Genomic DNA, 15,738 nt, shown 5'->3' on the forward strand with positions numbered 1-15,738 from the left:
TACCTGGACTTCATCAACCACTACGCCAACCTGTTCAACGAGAAGCGCAGCGAGCTGGAGGAGCAGCAGATGCACCTGAACGTCGGGCTACGCAAGATCAAGGAGACCGTGGACCAGGTGGGCAGGCGCTCCGGGGGGACGGGGGGCGGGGACGGGGATGGGCTGCAGGAGTCTCAACCGACCTGCGATTCCGCCTCAGGTGGAGGAGCTGCGCCGCGACCTGAGGATCAAGAGCCAGGAGCTGGAGGTGAAGAACGCGGCGGCCAACGACAAGCTGAAGAAGATGGTGAAAGGCCAGCAGGAGGCCGAGAAGAAGAAGGTCCGTCCTGGGCCCCCCACCCCTGGGGACGCGCAACGGTGCCAGCCACGAGGGGAGGGGCTTCCTTTGAGACGGGCTCCTGGGGGCAGTGGTTTAAGCGCAGGACCGTTGACCAGCTGCTCTGCTGGCTGTAGGTGTGGGCATCCAACAGCTTCTGTTGACGTCTCAGCCTCGGCGTCTCGCTAAGTCAGGAGGGGGTTGAATTGGCCGTGGTGTGATCAGAGGTGCATGCGTGGTGGGAGGGGCGGCGGGGCTGGGATTGGCTCCCCCACCAGCGAGCCCGCCCCCCAGGTCATGAGCCAGGAGATCCAGGAGCAGCTGCACAAGCAGCAGGAGGTCATCGCCGACAAGCAGATGAGCGTCAAGGAGGACCTGGACAAAGTGGAGCCCGCCGTCATCGAGGCCCAGAACGGTGCGAGGTGCCCGGCACCGCCGGCCAGCACTTAGGGGACCAGTGCGCCTGGGAGGGGGAGGCCCCTGGTCTCTGAGCGCCGAGCCTCTGTGGCACTGGGAGCCGTGGCCCTTCTCTGAGAGGAAGGGGCAGGATAGGCCGTCGGCTCACCTTTGCAGCCTGGTGATGAGAGCTGCCTCCTGGCTCGAATTTCAGCAGGAGCCCCGGCACGCTCACAGGGAGGCTGTCTGGCCCTTGCTCCACACAGGGATCAGTGGTGGGTGGCCTGTGGCCGGGCAGCAGGCATACCCCGCTCTTCCAGGGTCGCCTGGCCCCTCTGGTCTTTTAATCCCTCCGTGTCCTGTCAAGACCCAGGGCAGATGTAAAGGGCGCGGGTAGCACCCACCTAACTGCAGGCGGCCCCGCTCCGCATGGAAGCGAGGAAGCATCTCTGCTTGGATTGGAGTGGCGCTAAAGAGGCAGCAGCCTCCTCGCTGGAGCCTGGGAGGCGGCCGGGAGTCAGGGCGCGTTTGGAAGTTAGGAGTATTTGCAGTTGGGTCTCGGAGTCTGTTGGGAAGCCCAGCGGCTCTCGGGCGTGAGCGTGACCCGCCTCCCCGTCACGCCCTCAGCTGTAAAGTCCATCAAGAAGCAGCACCTGGTGGAGGTGCGCTCCATGGCCAACCCGCCGGCCGCCGTGAAGCTGGCGCTGGAGTCCATCTGCCTGCTGCTGGGGGAGAGCACGACCGATTGGAAGCAGATCCGCTCCATCATCATGCGCGAGAACTTCATCCCCACCATCGTCAACTTCTCCGCCGAGGAGATCAGGTGCGGCCGCTCCGCTGGAGGGCAACTCAGGTGTCGGTGGTGGGTGCTCTGGCCCCTGGAAGCCTCCCTGCTGGCTTGTCCCAGGCCATCGTGGGGACAGCAGACCCGCACCACCAGGTGCCGGGTTGGCAGAGGCTGGGCCTGCCCTACCCGCGCCCGCGCTCACAGCTGGCGTCCCTTCCCTGCAGCGATGCCATCCGCGAGAAGATGAAGAAAAACTACATGTCCAACCCCAGCTACAACTACGAGATCGTCAACCGGGCCTCCCTGGCCTGCGGCCCCATGGTGAAATGGGCCATCGCACAGGTAATGCTGCCGCTGCTGCGGGCTCCCCGTGCTGGCCACGGCCCCCCGGCCCGGTGCCCGGAGTGACCGTGGCCGGTCCCTGCAGCTGAACTACGCAGACATGCTGAAGCGGGTGGAGCCGCTGCGGAACGAGCTGCAGAAGTTGGAGGACGACGCCAAGGACAACCAGCAGAAGGCCAACGAGGTGGAGCAGATGATCCGCGACCTGGAGGCCAGCATTGCCCGCTACAAGGAGGAGTACGCCGTGCTCATCTCCGAGGCCCAGGCCATCAAGGCTGACCTGGCCGCCGTCGAAGCCAAGGTGCGCTGCCCTCAGGGCCGCTGCACCAGATAGATGAGGCCCTGCACTGCGGGCACCCCACCAGCTAGCCCCCTGGGGTGGTCCAGTACTGGGGTGGCCCTTCCCGGGTACAGCAGACACTGAGTAGGGCCCGCATGCCCGTTAAGGATCTCACGGAGGGCAGCCGGTATCCAGCTGTGACCTCTGTCCCTGCCGCCAGCTGCGGCCCTGTCTGTGGGCATCGCAGGTCGCCTTCCAGCCCCTACCCATCTTTGCATCCTCACGCCCCACCCACTCCCTCCCTGGCCCGCCCCCCACATCACTCACCAACACCCACGTTACTTCCAAGCATGGACGCTGCAGCTGGTGCTGTCCGTAGTCACGTCCTCTCTGGGCAGCCTGAGTCCTTGTGCACAAACGCACACACACCCAGGTGCGAGGATCCAGCTGTGTCTGACTCTCTTTCACACACACACACACAAAAGATGGGGGTGGACTGGCTTGCAAGACTGGGCACTGTGCTGACGAGGGGACCGAGCCTGTGCTGTGCTGGTCCTCAGGTGAACCGGAGCACGGCTCTCCTGAAGAGCCTGTCTGCTGAGCGGGAGCGGTGGGAGAAAACGAGCGAGACGTTCAAGAACCAGATGTCCACCATCGCCGGGGACTGCCTGCTCTCGGCTGCCTTCATCGCCTACGCAGGCTACTTCGACCAGCAGATGCGGCAGAACCTGTTCACGACCTGGTCCCATCACTTGCAGCAAGCCAACATCCAGGTACCCGCCTCCCCAGCAGCTGGCCCACCGCCTGAATGCACGCATGCTGGCCAGTGGCCCAGAGTTCACTGCCTCCTTCCCTCAGTTCCGCACAGACATTGCGAGGACGGAGTACCTCTCCAACGCCGACGAGCGGCTGCGCTGGCAGGCCAGCTCCCTCCCCGCGGACGACCTGTGCACAGAGAACGCCATCATGCTGAAGCGCTTCAACAGGTGGGGCCTGGAGTGGGCCAGGGGTGTGCCTGAGGTGGGGTGGGCGATGCAGGGCAGGTGAGCGAGAGCCGCAGGAGCGTCCTGGTGGCAGAGCGGCCCTGTCCAGCCACGTCCACAGCCGGGTCCCTCTCATCTTGGGGATTCTTCTCCCAGCCACCTTCCTGCACCTCGCCCACCTCCTACCTGCCACCTCCCCTGTCCCCACCAGGTACCCGCTCATCATCGACCCCTCAGGGCAGGCCACGGAGTTCATCATGAACGAGTACAAGGACCGGAAGATCACCCGCACCAGCTTCCTGGACGACGCCTTCCGGAAGAACCTGGAGAGCGCCCTGCGCTTCGGTAACCCGCTGCTGGTCCAGGTGCGTGGCCTGCTCCCCTGCACCCCAACCCCCTGGGGGCTGGCCGCTGCCCCGGGGGTGGGGGGTGGCCAGCGTGCCCGAGCACCAACATTGTGGGGGCGCAGTGGCCTTGGCGGAGGGGGCCCTTTCCCTGGAGCTGAGAGCCTTGCTTGGCTGTGTGAGGACCAGCCTGCAGCCTGGCCTCAGCTGCTGCCTGTCTGGGCCCGAGTAGGACGTGGAGAGCTACGACCCCGTGCTGAATCCTGTCCTGAACCGGGAAGTGCGGCGGACGGGCGGACGGGTGCTGATCACACTCGGGGACCAGGACATCGACTTGTCGCCCTCCTTCGTCATCTTCCTGTCCACCAGAGACCCCACCGTGAGTGAGGAGGGAGGGCCGCTGTGTGCGTGGACCGGGGCCCGGCCTGCTCTGGTCGCCACACACGAGGCTCACCCTATTCTCGCCGCCCGGCAGGTGGAGTTCCCGCCAGACCTCTGCTCCCGGGTGACCTTCGTGAACTTCACGGTCACACGCAGCAGCCTGCAGAGCCAGTGCCTCAACGAGGTGCTCAAGGCAGAGCGGCCGGACGTCGACGAGAAGCGCTCCGACCTCCTCAAGTTGCAGGGTGCGGCCCGGGCCGGCGGGTGGGCGGGCGGCAGGCCACGCGGGCCACTGGGGGACGGTACCAAGGACCGGGCGCCTTGCTCCCTCTCCAGGGGAGTTCCAGCTGCGGCTGCGGCAGCTGGAGAAGTCCCTGCTGCAGGCGCTGAACGAGGTGAAGGGCCGCATCCTGGACGACGACACCATCATCACCACCCTGGAGAACCTGAAGCGCGAGGCGGCCGAGGTGACGCGCAAGGTGGAGGAGACGGACGTGGTCATGCAGGAGGTGGAGACCGTGTCCCAGCAGTACCTCCCGCTCTCCACGGCCTGCAGCAGCATCTACTTCACCATGGAGTCCCTGAAGCAGGTGAGGCCGGCCCGCCCGCCCGCCGGCCCTCGGCAGTGGCACCGTGTGTCCCGCCTAACGGCCTGCGCTCGTGTGTGCAGATCCACTTCCTGTACCAGTACTCGCTGCAGTTCTTCCTGGACATCTACCACAACGTCCTCTACGAGAACCCCAACCTGAAGGGCGTCACGGACCACACACAGCGCCTGTCCATCATCACCAAGGACCTCTTCCAGGTGGGTGCTGCCGCCCCCGGGGCGGTGGGGGTGGGGCAGCCTCGGCAGGCCCGCCTCACGGGGTCTCCCTTGCCGCTGCTGCTGCACAGGTGGAGTTCAACCGCGTGGCTCGCGGCATGCTGCACCAGGACCACATCACCTTCGCCATGCTGCTGGCGCGAATCAAGCTGAAGGGCGCCATCGGGTGAGCCGCCCTCTGGAGGCCAGGCGGCGGGGGAGTGGGCGGTGGGAGTCCGGGCCTGGCTGACCTCACTGCCCTGACAGGGAGCCCACCTACGACGCCGAGTTCCAGCACTTCCTGCGGGGAAAGGAGATCGTCCTGAGTGCGGGCTCGACCCCCAAGATCCAGGGCCTGACCATCGAGCAGGCCGAGGCGGTGGTGAGGCTGAGCTGTCTCCCTGCGTTCAAGGACCTGATTGCGAAGGTGCAGGCCGACGAGGTACGTGTGCGCGACGTGCCCCATGCAAGGCAGGCCCCGGCCGTCTGGAGAGGCAAACGTGCGGGTCCACTCAAGCAGTGTCTCCTGTCGCCACACAGCAATTTGGCATCTGGCTGGACAGCAGCTCCCCGGAGCAGACAGTGCCCTACCTCTGGAGCGGGGACACCCCTGCAAGTAGGTCGCCCCAGAGTCAGGATGCACCCCACTCGTCCCCCGGAATGTGGCAGGGGAAAGATGTTGAGGAAGCCCAAAGGGACGGCCCTTCCTCGTCCTCCCTCACACCTGTAGTCCCAAAGGGACGGGAGAGCCCTGCTGCACACCTGGCCCGAGGGCCAAGACGTCAATAGGTCTGGCCAGGCTGGCGGAAGGGGTGGGCGTGGCCAGTGAGCCAATGTCAGTGGGTGGAGTCCCAGCCATGGGTACCTCCCCCACTAGCCTCTGACAGTGGTAGGTGTCCTGCAGCAACCAGGTGCCCCTGGGGGAGTGGACAGTCAGTGTGTGTGTCTGGGGGTGGGGTGGGGGCGGGGACTCCCAGTGTTTGAGCCTGGAGCATTGTCTGTCTGTCGGAAGTGTGCCCCAGCCCCGCCCATCTCCTTGCAGCTCCCATCGGCCAGGCTGTCCACCGCCTGCTGCTCATCCAGGCCTTCCGCCCCGACCGACTGCTGGCCATGGCCCACACGTTCGTGTCCACCAACCTGGGGGAGTCCTTCATGTCCATCATGGAGCAGCCGCTCGACCTGACCCACATTGTGGACACCGAGGTGGGTCCTGCCCCGCCCCCACCCCGGGACCTTTGAAGCCACTGTCTCCCCTGACCCCAGCTGCCACCTTGTTTTACAGGTAAAGCCCAACACCCCTGTGCTGATGTGCTCGGTGCCTGGCTACGATGCCAGCGGGCACGTGGAGGACCTGGCGGCCGAGCAGAACACTCAGATCACCTCCATCGCCATCGGTACGGGCGCAGGCTTGGCCCTGGGGCCACGCCAGCTAGCCGGAAGTGGAGCTCAGCCCCACTAACTCAGCACATTTCCTTCCCTGTGCCAGGCTCGGCGGAAGGCTTTAACCAGGCAGACAAGGCCATCAACACAGCTGTCAAGTCTGGCAGGTAGGCTGGGCTGGGCCCCCTCCACCCACCCTCCCCTAGAGGCAGGCAGGCAGGCAGGAAGGAGCTGACTGCTGCCCGCCCCCTGTGCAGGTGGGTGATGCTGAAGAACGTGCACCTGGCGCCTGGCTGGCTGATGCAGCTGGAGAAGAAGCTGCATTCGCTGCAGCCGCACGCCTGCTTCCGGCTCTTCCTCACCATGGAGATCAACCCCAAGGTGCGTGGCGGGCGAGCCCATCGCTGCTCAGACCCGCTTGGAGCAGGGTGGGGATGGCTGTGCTCCCCGGTGGAGCCAGGGAAGTAATGGGTACCCCGCTCCCCCAGGTGCCCGTGAACCTGCTCCGTGCCGGCCGCATCTTCGTGTTCGAGCCCCCGCCGGGAGTGAAGGCCAACATGCTGAGGACCTTCAGCAGCATCCCCGTCTCCAGGATCTGCAAGGTGACGCCCGCCCCCAGCCAGGTCCTCGAGGCTCGGCTGCAGTCGCCTCGTGCCCGAGAAGCTGGGGGCTGCAGTCTGTTGACGTGGAGGCTGGGTGGAGACCGGCGAGCTGCTGCTGCTCCTGGAGGAAGCAGGCAGATTGCGGGGAATCAGTAGTCTCCCTCTGCGAGGCACAGGCCGCTGCAGGCCAAGCCTGGCCCCCAACACCAGGGGCAGGGAGCTGGGGTGGCAGGATGAGGGTGTGGAGCTGTCTCCTGAGTCTGCACCTGGCGGGACTGCCGCTGTGCCCCTGCCACCTCTCAGCCTGTCGGGTTCTGATGAGGTGTCCACCCCACTGCACCAGCTCAGCCGGGCTCTGGCGCCCACTTCTCCCCTCCCTGCCGGACACTGCTTCTGGTGACTGTCCTCTGCTCTCCCCACCAGCCTCCCAACGAGCGTGCCCGCCTGTACTTCCTGCTGGCCTGGTTCCACGCCGTCATCCAGGAGCGCCTCCGATACGCGCCCCTCGGGTGGTCCAAGAAGTACGAGTTCGGGGAGTCAGACCTGCGGTCCGCCTGCGACACTGTGGACACGTGGTTGGACGACACAGCCAAGGCAAGTGGCACCCATCTCAGGGCAGGCCCCATTAGGGACAGAAACATGTCGCGAGGGGCCTGCTGGTGTCCTGGTGCAGTGAAACCGCCCGCAGTGAGAGCGGTTGGACGCTCGGCCGACGGGGGCGCTCTGGGCTTGGTGGGGTGGGGGGGCTTCCCCTAGACACGTGCTAGCGGGCACCCTTCCCCCAGGGAAGGCAGAATATCTCCCCAGACAAGATCCCATGGTCGGCACTCAAGACCCTGATGGCGCAGTCCATCTACGGCGGGCGCGTGGACAATGAGTTTGACCAGCGCCTGCTCAACACCTTCCTGGAGCGGCTCTTCACCACCAGGAGCTTCGACAGCGAGTTCAAGCTGGCCTGCAAGGTGGACGGCCACAAGGACATTCAGATGCCCGACGGCATCAGGTGCGGCCACGGGGCCGGTGGGCAGCGCGGCCGGGCCCCAGCACAGCCTGCAGCCGGCGCCTCACGGTCCCTCTGTGCCGGTCTTGCAGGCGAGAGGAGTTTTTGCAGTGGGTGGAGCTGCTCCCCGACACGCAGACGCCCTCCTGGCTGGGCCTGCCCAACAACGCCGAGCGGGTCCTGCTCACCACGCAGGGTGAGTAGCAGCCTCTGCCCCTCGGGGCTCACCCTCCAGCTGCTCGCTGCCCCCAATCCCTCCTGGGGGCTCAGTTCCCGGGGAGCCCTTGCTACTCAATGCAAGTGAGGTTCAAAAATGAGGCTAAGTTCCCCTCTAACAGCTGGAAATGCCCCGGTGTGAGGTCATGCTCCACCGCTCGCACACGGGCCAGCGGCCCCGTTGCCTGAGAATACCTGCTGAGTTTGGGGGTGGCAGAGCAGGGACATCTCCCGCAGGCCCAGACCATGAGACACCAGCGGGCACCGGCATGCCTGGCATGGAGGCCCTAGCTCTGGTCTTTGCATCCTGGGCCAGCTGGTTCGAGCTTCCTCTTAACTGGTGGAAAGTAAGTCACAAGGAGACAGGAATTGTGTCCACATCACCAGACAGCCGTCAGCACTAGCCATCCACTTCCAAACATCCCTGCTCCCCAAAGACTCAGTCCCACTTTCCAGGTTCCCTGGCAGTCCCTGGAGACCCCCGCTGACTTGTGGCCTGTGTGTTTGCCTGGTCTATATGTGGCACACAGGTGGGCCCGCCAGTTCTCTCAGGGCACCAGGGGGAGCCTGTGGGTCTGTTTGCCTCCTTGCCGTCCTGGCCTCCATCTGAGTGCACAGGGCAGGCCGCCCGCCCCTCTCACCACACCACCCGCCCCACCACCCCATGAGCACACCCACTGGCCTATGCTCACACATCCCACCCCCTACCCCCGGCTCCCAGGCGTGGACATGATCAGCAAGATGCTCAAGATGCAGATGCTGGAGGATGAGGACGACCTGGCGTACGCCGAGACCGAGAAGAAGGCACGGACTGACTCCACGTCGGACGGGCGCCCCACCTGGATGCGGACGCTGCACACCACCGCCTCGAACTGGCTGCACCTGATCCCCCAGACACTGTCGCACCTCAAGCGCACCGTGGAGAACATCAAGGTAGCGGTGGCGGCGAGTGGTGGGCACCCGGCTATAGAGAGAGGGCTGGTGCCAGCAGCCTGGACTCTGAGCCCTGGTGGCCCTGGGCACTGGTGTGGGGCGCCCTGACCGGCCCTCACTGTGCCCTCCTCTCCGGGGCCGATGTCAGGACCCCCTGTTCAGGTTCTTCGAGAGAGAAGTGAAGATGGGCTCCAAGCTGCTCCAGGACGTCCGCCAGGACCTGGCTGACGTCGTGCAGGTCTGCGAGGGCAAGAAGAAGCAGACCAACTACCTGCGGACGCTCATCAACGAGCTGGTGAAAGGTGTGCAGCGGGCGAGGGCGGGGTGCAGGAGGCCCGGCTGGGCTGCTTTGTGGGGGGTTGGAGGGACGCCTCAAGCAATGCCAGTGTGTGTGTGTGTCCCCACCAGGCATCCTGCCGCGGAGCTGGTCCCACTACACGGTGCCAGCCGGCATGACCGTCATCCAGTGGGTGTCAGACTTCAGCGAGAGGATCAAGCAGCTGCAGAACATCTCACTCGCGGCCGCGGCCGGCGGCGCCAAGGAGCTCAAGGTATAGCTTCTTGGGCTTCCACGGGGGCCCTGGGGGGCCGGCGGGGCAGGGCTGCCCTCCTGACCCTGTGTCCCCCACAGAACATCCACGTGTGCCTGGGCGGCCTGTTTGTGCCCGAGGCCTACATCACGGCCACCAGGCAGTACGTGGCGCAGGCCAACAGCTGGTCGCTGGAGGAGCTCTGCCTGGAGGTCAACGTCACCACCTCGCAGGGCGCCTCACTGGACGCCTGCAGCTTCGGGGTCACTGGTGAGTCGGGCTCGGGCGATGCGCACCCCCCCCCATGATGGTGGCTCCAACCGGCTCCATCCCCTCCAGGCTTGAAGCTGCAGGGGGCCACGTGCAGCAACAACAAGCTGTCACTGTCCAATGCCATCTCCACCGTCCTGCCCCTCACCCAGCTGCGCTGGCTCAAGCAGACCTACGCCGAGAAGAAGGCCAGCATGGTGAGCAGGGGCGCTGAGGGGCAGGGACGCGTCCCCCACGCCCCACCACTCCGGGTCCAGCCTGGGTTCTGTCGGGCGGCCTGCCCTTCGTGTGTGTCTCTGACCCGGCTGCCTGGCGTCTTTACCTTTTTGGCAGTTTTCAAAGCTGTGGGTTTGTGGGGGCTGCGTCTTAGATCACCACTTGTGTGCAATAGTTCGGACTCCTTTCCTGCCCTCTCTGCCCCAGAAGTCAGAGTACTTCGGGTCAGACCAGTGTCTACCGGTGGGCCCTCCCCAGCCAGAGTCACGCCCCCACTGGGCACGTGGGGGCAGTTCAGCTCCTCACGGTGCGCCGTCTCCTCCCCCAGGTGACCTTGCCCGTGTACCTGAACTTCACCCGCGCAGACCTCATCTTCACCGTGGACTTCGAGATCGCCACCAAGGAGGACCCGCGCAGCTTCTACGAGCGCGGGGTCGCCGTCCTGTGCACGGAGTGAGCACGGTCCTGGCTCCCTGCAGAGCGGCCTTCCTGCTCAGACGGACCCCGGAGGAAACGTCTGCACGCAGACGTGGGTGGACTTGGGGGCGAAAGCAGCTAGCTGGTCAATGGAGGAGGACTCCTCGCTGCCGGGAGAGGAGCACGTGTGGGGAGGGTCCTCGCATGGCTTGTTTCATGAAATAAAACACACTAAGCATGACCCGGCCCCGCTTGGTCTCTGCGCCGGGTTCACAGGGCGGGAAGGAGGTACGGGTGGTTTGTGTTCTAGGTGAGCACTCAGCCGAGGCAGCCGCTGCGGCAGAGCCTCTGGGGGTCTCTCCACCGAGTAACTGCCTCCAGGAGGACTGCCTGCCGGTCACCGGCACCCAAGTGCCTGGCCTGGCCGCCCAGCCCGCCGCCTTCCTGACAGGCTGACCCTGCGCCCTGGGCGCACCTGAGGGCTTCTTGTACCTCAAGACCTAGACAGCTCATCTGAGAACCCACCCAGCAGCTCTGCCACCACCTCACGCTCCCACCGAGCATGCTGGAGAGTGGGGAACCCCAGGGGTCCCTGCATCCCACCCACCCGCAGAGACAGCTGAGACACCAGCAGCTCTGGGAGCAGGCAGGGCCCCTGAGCGCTGGAGGGAAAGGACCCAGCTGGGGGCAGGTGTGGGGGGCAGGGAGCAGGTGTGGGCATAGCCAAGATGTTGGGGGGGGGTGGTCGGGGGAGGATGCCTATCACCTCACAGAGGCAGGTCCAGCTCCAGCAGGATTGTTTCGTTCACTGCCCCTTGGGTACTGGGACACTCCCTCACCCTCATGACAACTGTGTCGGCTGGGATGCGGAGACCCCGGACAAGGTCGGCACTCCCCGTCTACAGCCACTGAGACTGGGCAGCTGGCCCAGGCCTGCTGCTCGCTCTGGCCTCTGGCCAGCCTCTTGTTGGAGAGCAGTGTGATTGGGCCTCCCCACCAAGCTAAGGCAGGACCCCTGGTCCGTGACCCGCATGGGAAGGAGGAGGCTCAGGTTCCCAGTGGCAGGGATTCCCCACTGAAGACCAGCCTCTCAGTCGGTGTCCATTGCCCAGAGGTGGCTGGGCAGGCAGGCCGGCCAGCTGAGGACCAGACTCAGGAAGGAGGTGGCAGTGGCAGCAGTGGAGGCTGACGGGCAGCTCCTACTTATAGGCAGTCGGGTGGGACCACCCAGTGGGAAGCCCAGTCATGGGACAGGGCAGCAGCCTCCCCTGGATGTCTCTACAGAGATGTCTCTACAGAGTCTGGTAGCCGCACAGCTGGGCCAAGCCCAGGCCCCAGAAGCCTTTATCGTCTCCCACCACTGAGAGCACTGCACTGATGAGAATTCATGGTGACCACCTCCCTGGGCCACCACAGTAAGCCAAGGACAGCGAGGGGACCAGGGCTTCTCCCCAGAGATGGGGGACATCCCTGTGGGACAGAGAGTGGGGGCAGGGGTTACCTTGGAGGACAGAGCACAGGACTGGGGGTTCCCCCACGGAGAGGAGGCCAGAGGGGAGCGCAGGGCTGAGGAGAGACGAGCATGTTTGCAGGGTGGTGACACGTTCAGTGGCAATAATGGAAGGCGTTTGTCAAAGCCCACTGGACCACGTGAACCCTGCAGCAAACGTGCCCAGAAACTGGGGATGCCTGTAGCGGGGCGTGGGGGTAGGGGCTAGGCACCAGCTGCTTAACCAAAAGGCCAGAGGTTCAAACCCACCAGCTGCCCTCGGGGCAATGTGGCTGAATCAGAATCCGCATTGTGGCCAGGTCCCTGTCACCCTTCACAATCTTGTCTGCACGGGGGCCTGGTGAAAGCAGAAGTGCTGCATCCGTGGATCTGGGTGGGAATGCCAATGCCCTTCTCAGCAGGGGGCTGGGCCACAGTGAACCCGTTGGAGGCCCTGCTTGAGTGGCGCGTTGGGTCAGGCACTGCAAGGTCAGTGATTCCCAGAGCTGCTTCGTGGGAGGAGGCGGCAGTCCGGCCCTGTGACGTGTGACAGCCTCAGAAACCAGAGGGGCAGCCCTGCCCTGGTCTAGGGTCTCAGTGAGTTGGCATGGACTTGATAGCAGCAGGGTTTAGTGGGTGGGTGGGGGTGCCAACCATTATCCGCCCCACCGTTAACCACCCGGAAGCCGCCCAGAAGACAGGTCTGGCTGCCCACTCTGAAGATCCAGCCATCCAGAGGCGCACTGCACGCAGTTCTGCACAGACTCCCATGGGGGGCGCCGGAGGCAGGAACTTGGGCTGAGACCCTGCCCTTGGTTCATTTTCCCTTCAGTACAAGTTTCCGTTTTCTCTCGAAAAGTGGGAGTCTCGGGGCGGCAGGGACCCCATGACTCTGCTCTCCCATGGATGTAGACAGGCTGGCCGCCCTCGGCCCCCGGTCCTCAGTCCTCCAGTCTGCCTGCCCCTCAGGAATCCTGGCGGCCCCCATCAAGCCCAGCTGGCTGCCAGGAGGAGGAGGTTGGGCTGCGTCCGAGGGAGAGGGTCCCCCAGAGAAGCCCCCTCTGGACTCTTGGACCTTGGTGGCCGAGACGTCAAGTGACAGGCCACCAGAGAGCAGCTGCTGGCAAGCAGTCCGCATGGCCCAGGGTACCTTCTGTGCTGCCAGCAAAGGAAATGCCAACTGAGAAAGGAGTACTTCCGAGTCAGTGATTTCTCCCCGTGGAACACATGTGGATGCACTCCCTGTTAGGGGCCAGCTGGGGTGTTCTCCGCCCACCCCCCACCTTCCCCTACTGCAACAAAACAAAACAAAAACACCTGACAGCCCGAACCCCTGGTACCTGTGAGCATGACCTCATTCAGAAACAGGGACTCTGTTAGCCAGTTAACGTGCGGTGCTGCTGGGGCAGGTGCATCCTAACCCCACCTGAGTGACTCAGAGACGGACACAGGCCAGCGTGAAGGCCGAGGCCAGTGAACAGACAGTCCTAGTGGACTAGAGCAGGTGGGCACCAACATGAAGGGTGCCCTTGAAAAGAGACACACTGTGTGAAGATGCTGTGTGAAGACCATGGTTGAGATGGGAGCGAGGCAGTGACAAGAAGCTGGGACGGAGGCCTGGAACGGACGGCACCCCCCACACCCCCCACACCCCCCACACACCCCCCACCCCCGGATCCCTCTGGTGGAACCAGCATGGCCACCAGCCTCATCCCGGACTCCGGCCTCCAACCCGGGGAGGCCATACTTGTCTGATTCCCCACCCACCCCGTGGTCCTGTGTTGATGAGCAGACCAGCAAATGAGACCCCTTTCTGACAGACAACTTTTCTGGTCACTGATGTCAGTGAATTGAGTCTGACCTCCCTGGCCAATAATTCCAAAAGTGTGTTCTAGTCAAAAACCCTGAGGGGGCTAATACCCCAGGGGGCTCAGCCCGAAGCCTTGTTCCTTGAAAGCTGCTGACCAGGCTGGATGCAGGCCAGGTTGGCTTGGCCCGGCCCACCCTACCCCGTGTGGTGGGCCTGACCTCCGACATTGCCTCTGGCCGCGCTTCCTAAACAGCAAGGTGCCGTTTGCACAGTGACGAGCAAGCCGGGCAGCCCTGGACAGCCCGTGATCCTACCAGATACGGGCTCTGGGAAGAAAGGCCTGGTGATCAGCTTCGGAGAAACCAGTCACGGAAAACCAAAAAGCACAGGCCTCCCCTGACACACAGGTCACCATGAACCAGACGGAGTGGGCACCAGGGCAGCTGGTAAACAAACGCATGTGCGCCGGGCCAGAGTGGGCATAGGGTAGGGGTGGGACATGAAGTGGGTGTCTTGTAACACCCCCATGGTAGTTACATAAGTTCATGGCAACGTGAAGATAGATAAAAGTGCACAGGTGAAGTTTAGCCTGTCAGTCAGGTCACTGCCTGATGGTGACTCCTTGTGGGCATGGTCTGCTCATAAGGAGGGTCCTGAGAACCTCCCCCCACAACCCCCCTCTGCCTTCACCTTCCTGCTGACTGACCCTGATGGCGATGAGAGCCTTCGCGATGCGTCCACTGCCTTTGGATCCACAAGAGTTTGCACCCACCAGCCTGTGATCTGCCTACATTCTGCATCGTTGCATGTGGCTGCGTGAGTCCGAAGAGGGACTATGGACTAGCAGGGGACTAAGGACGTGATCTGGACTGCGTTGGAATGTTTTCCTGATAAATTACTTGTTGGAAAAAAGCTCTCTCTGACACATATGGGGGTGTCACTGGATTCGTTTCTGTAGTCAACCGGCCTAACACCACCCAGACGGGCCTCTGCCACCCACGAAGTCCCAGTTTGTCTGTCTTCCTGTCTTTCCATTCATCCCCTTCATCTGTGTTATTCCTTGGCTACAGGTCTCCAGGTTGCAGTGGGTCCCCGGGGAGGAGACGAGCCAGTCAGGGTGCAGTGTAGCAATGATGAAACATACAACTTTCCTCTAGTTCTTAAATGTTTCCTCCCCGCACCCACCCACCATCATGATCCCAATTCTACCTTACAAATCTGGCTAGACCAGAGGATGGACACTGGTACAGATAGGAACTGGAAACACAGGGAATCTGGAACCAGTGGTGAGAGTGACGATACCTGGAGGGTGGAGATAGGCTAGGGTAGAAAGGGGGAACCGATTACAGGGATCTACATATAACCTCCTCCCTGGGGGATGGACAACAGAAAAGTGGGTGAAGGGAGACGTCGGACAGTGTAAGAGATGACAATATAATAAGTTATAAATTATCAAGGGTTCATGAAGGAGGGGGGCAGCAGGGAGGGAGGTGGGAAAATGAGGAGCTGATGCCAGGGGCTTACGTGGAGAGCAAATGTTTTGAGAATGATGAGGGTAACGAATATACAAACGTGCTTTACATAATTGATGTATGAATTGTGATGAGTTGTATGAGCCCCCAGTAAAATGAGTTTTAAAAAATGAAGTCCATACCCCCAGCCCCAGCAGTGTCTATCATGCCTGGGCCGCATGGGGGCAGGCTGCATTTAGCTCACCTCAAGGCTATGGGAAAGTAGTTACATAATCGTTTGTCAATTTGAGAGGATTATGAGTGAAGGGGTGGAGTCTAGCCTGTCAATCAGGTCATAGCCAATGAGGCCTCTGTGTTAGCATGGCCTTCCCCTGAGGATTCTGGGAACTCCTGTATTTCCTCCTTGGAGACGGGAGCCATGCTCTCTCTGCTCACTCCCTGTGAGACATTCCTGAGGAGAAGCCACCTGAAGGTACCCTGAGACAGAGTTACAGAGCTGGCGGAGCCACATGGAGACCCCTGCCTGCCAGCGCTGAGACGCTTACACCACCACTGGATCCACAAGACCTTCCAACCCGCTGGCCTGTGATCTTCCTGCATTTGGTGTCACTGCGTGTGTTGTGTGAGTCTGAAGAGGAATTTATAGATTGGTATCTGACATAAGGGCTAATATCGGACTTATGGACTTGATCTGGACTGGGCTGGGATGTTTTCTCAATATTCAATTGCTCTTGTCTGTAAAGCTCTTTCCTATAGACGTATGAGTGTCTAC

At 62.9% G+C, this 15,738-nt stretch overlaps 1 protein-coding gene across 1 annotated transcript in view; it reads left to right on the plus strand.

Annotated features, from left to right (window-relative positions):
• Positions 1–10,436, plus strand: part of DYNC1H1 (dynein cytoplasmic 1 heavy chain 1) — a 58,023-nt gene extending 47,587 nt beyond the window's left edge. Inside the window, exons 50-79 of the mRNA XM_030885054.2 lie at positions 1–117; positions 200–319; positions 611–731; positions 1,340–1,535; positions 1,724–1,841; positions 1,927–2,142; positions 2,682–2,894; positions 2,980–3,107; positions 3,316–3,469; positions 3,681–3,827; positions 3,924–4,074; positions 4,166–4,419; positions 4,500–4,634; positions 4,724–4,818; positions 4,899–5,073; positions 5,172–5,247; positions 5,674–5,834; positions 5,914–6,025; positions 6,118–6,178; positions 6,269–6,392; positions 6,500–6,613; positions 7,037–7,207; positions 7,399–7,616; positions 7,706–7,809; positions 8,551–8,762; positions 8,911–9,064; positions 9,171–9,313; positions 9,394–9,562; positions 9,632–9,759; positions 10,107–10,436. The exon at positions 1–117 is cut by the window's left edge and continues 24 nt beyond it. Of these exons, the coding sequence (XP_030740914.1) occupies positions 1–117; positions 200–319; positions 611–731; positions 1,340–1,535; positions 1,724–1,841; positions 1,927–2,142; positions 2,682–2,894; positions 2,980–3,107; positions 3,316–3,469; positions 3,681–3,827; positions 3,924–4,074; positions 4,166–4,419; positions 4,500–4,634; positions 4,724–4,818; positions 4,899–5,073; positions 5,172–5,247; positions 5,674–5,834; positions 5,914–6,025; positions 6,118–6,178; positions 6,269–6,392; positions 6,500–6,613; positions 7,037–7,207; positions 7,399–7,616; positions 7,706–7,809; positions 8,551–8,762; positions 8,911–9,064; positions 9,171–9,313; positions 9,394–9,562; positions 9,632–9,759; positions 10,107–10,235 (4,416 nt within the window). The 3' untranslated portion in view covers positions 10,236–10,436. The remainder of the gene's footprint in view (positions 118–199; positions 320–610; positions 732–1,339; positions 1,536–1,723; positions 1,842–1,926; positions 2,143–2,681; positions 2,895–2,979; positions 3,108–3,315; positions 3,470–3,680; positions 3,828–3,923; positions 4,075–4,165; positions 4,420–4,499; positions 4,635–4,723; positions 4,819–4,898; positions 5,074–5,171; positions 5,248–5,673; positions 5,835–5,913; positions 6,026–6,117; positions 6,179–6,268; positions 6,393–6,499; positions 6,614–7,036; positions 7,208–7,398; positions 7,617–7,705; positions 7,810–8,550; positions 8,763–8,910; positions 9,065–9,170; positions 9,314–9,393; positions 9,563–9,631; positions 9,760–10,106) is intronic.
• Positions 10,437–15,738: the final 5,302 nt, after the last annotated feature.

Source organism: Echinops telfairi, unplaced genomic scaffold, assembly GCF_000313985.2.
Source record: "Echinops telfairi isolate 266 unplaced genomic scaffold, ASM31398v2 ScPeMD7_18;HRSCAF=68, whole genome shotgun sequence".
Classification (NCBI taxonomy): Eukaryota; Metazoa; Chordata; class Mammalia; order Afrosoricida; family Tenrecidae; genus Echinops; species Echinops telfairi.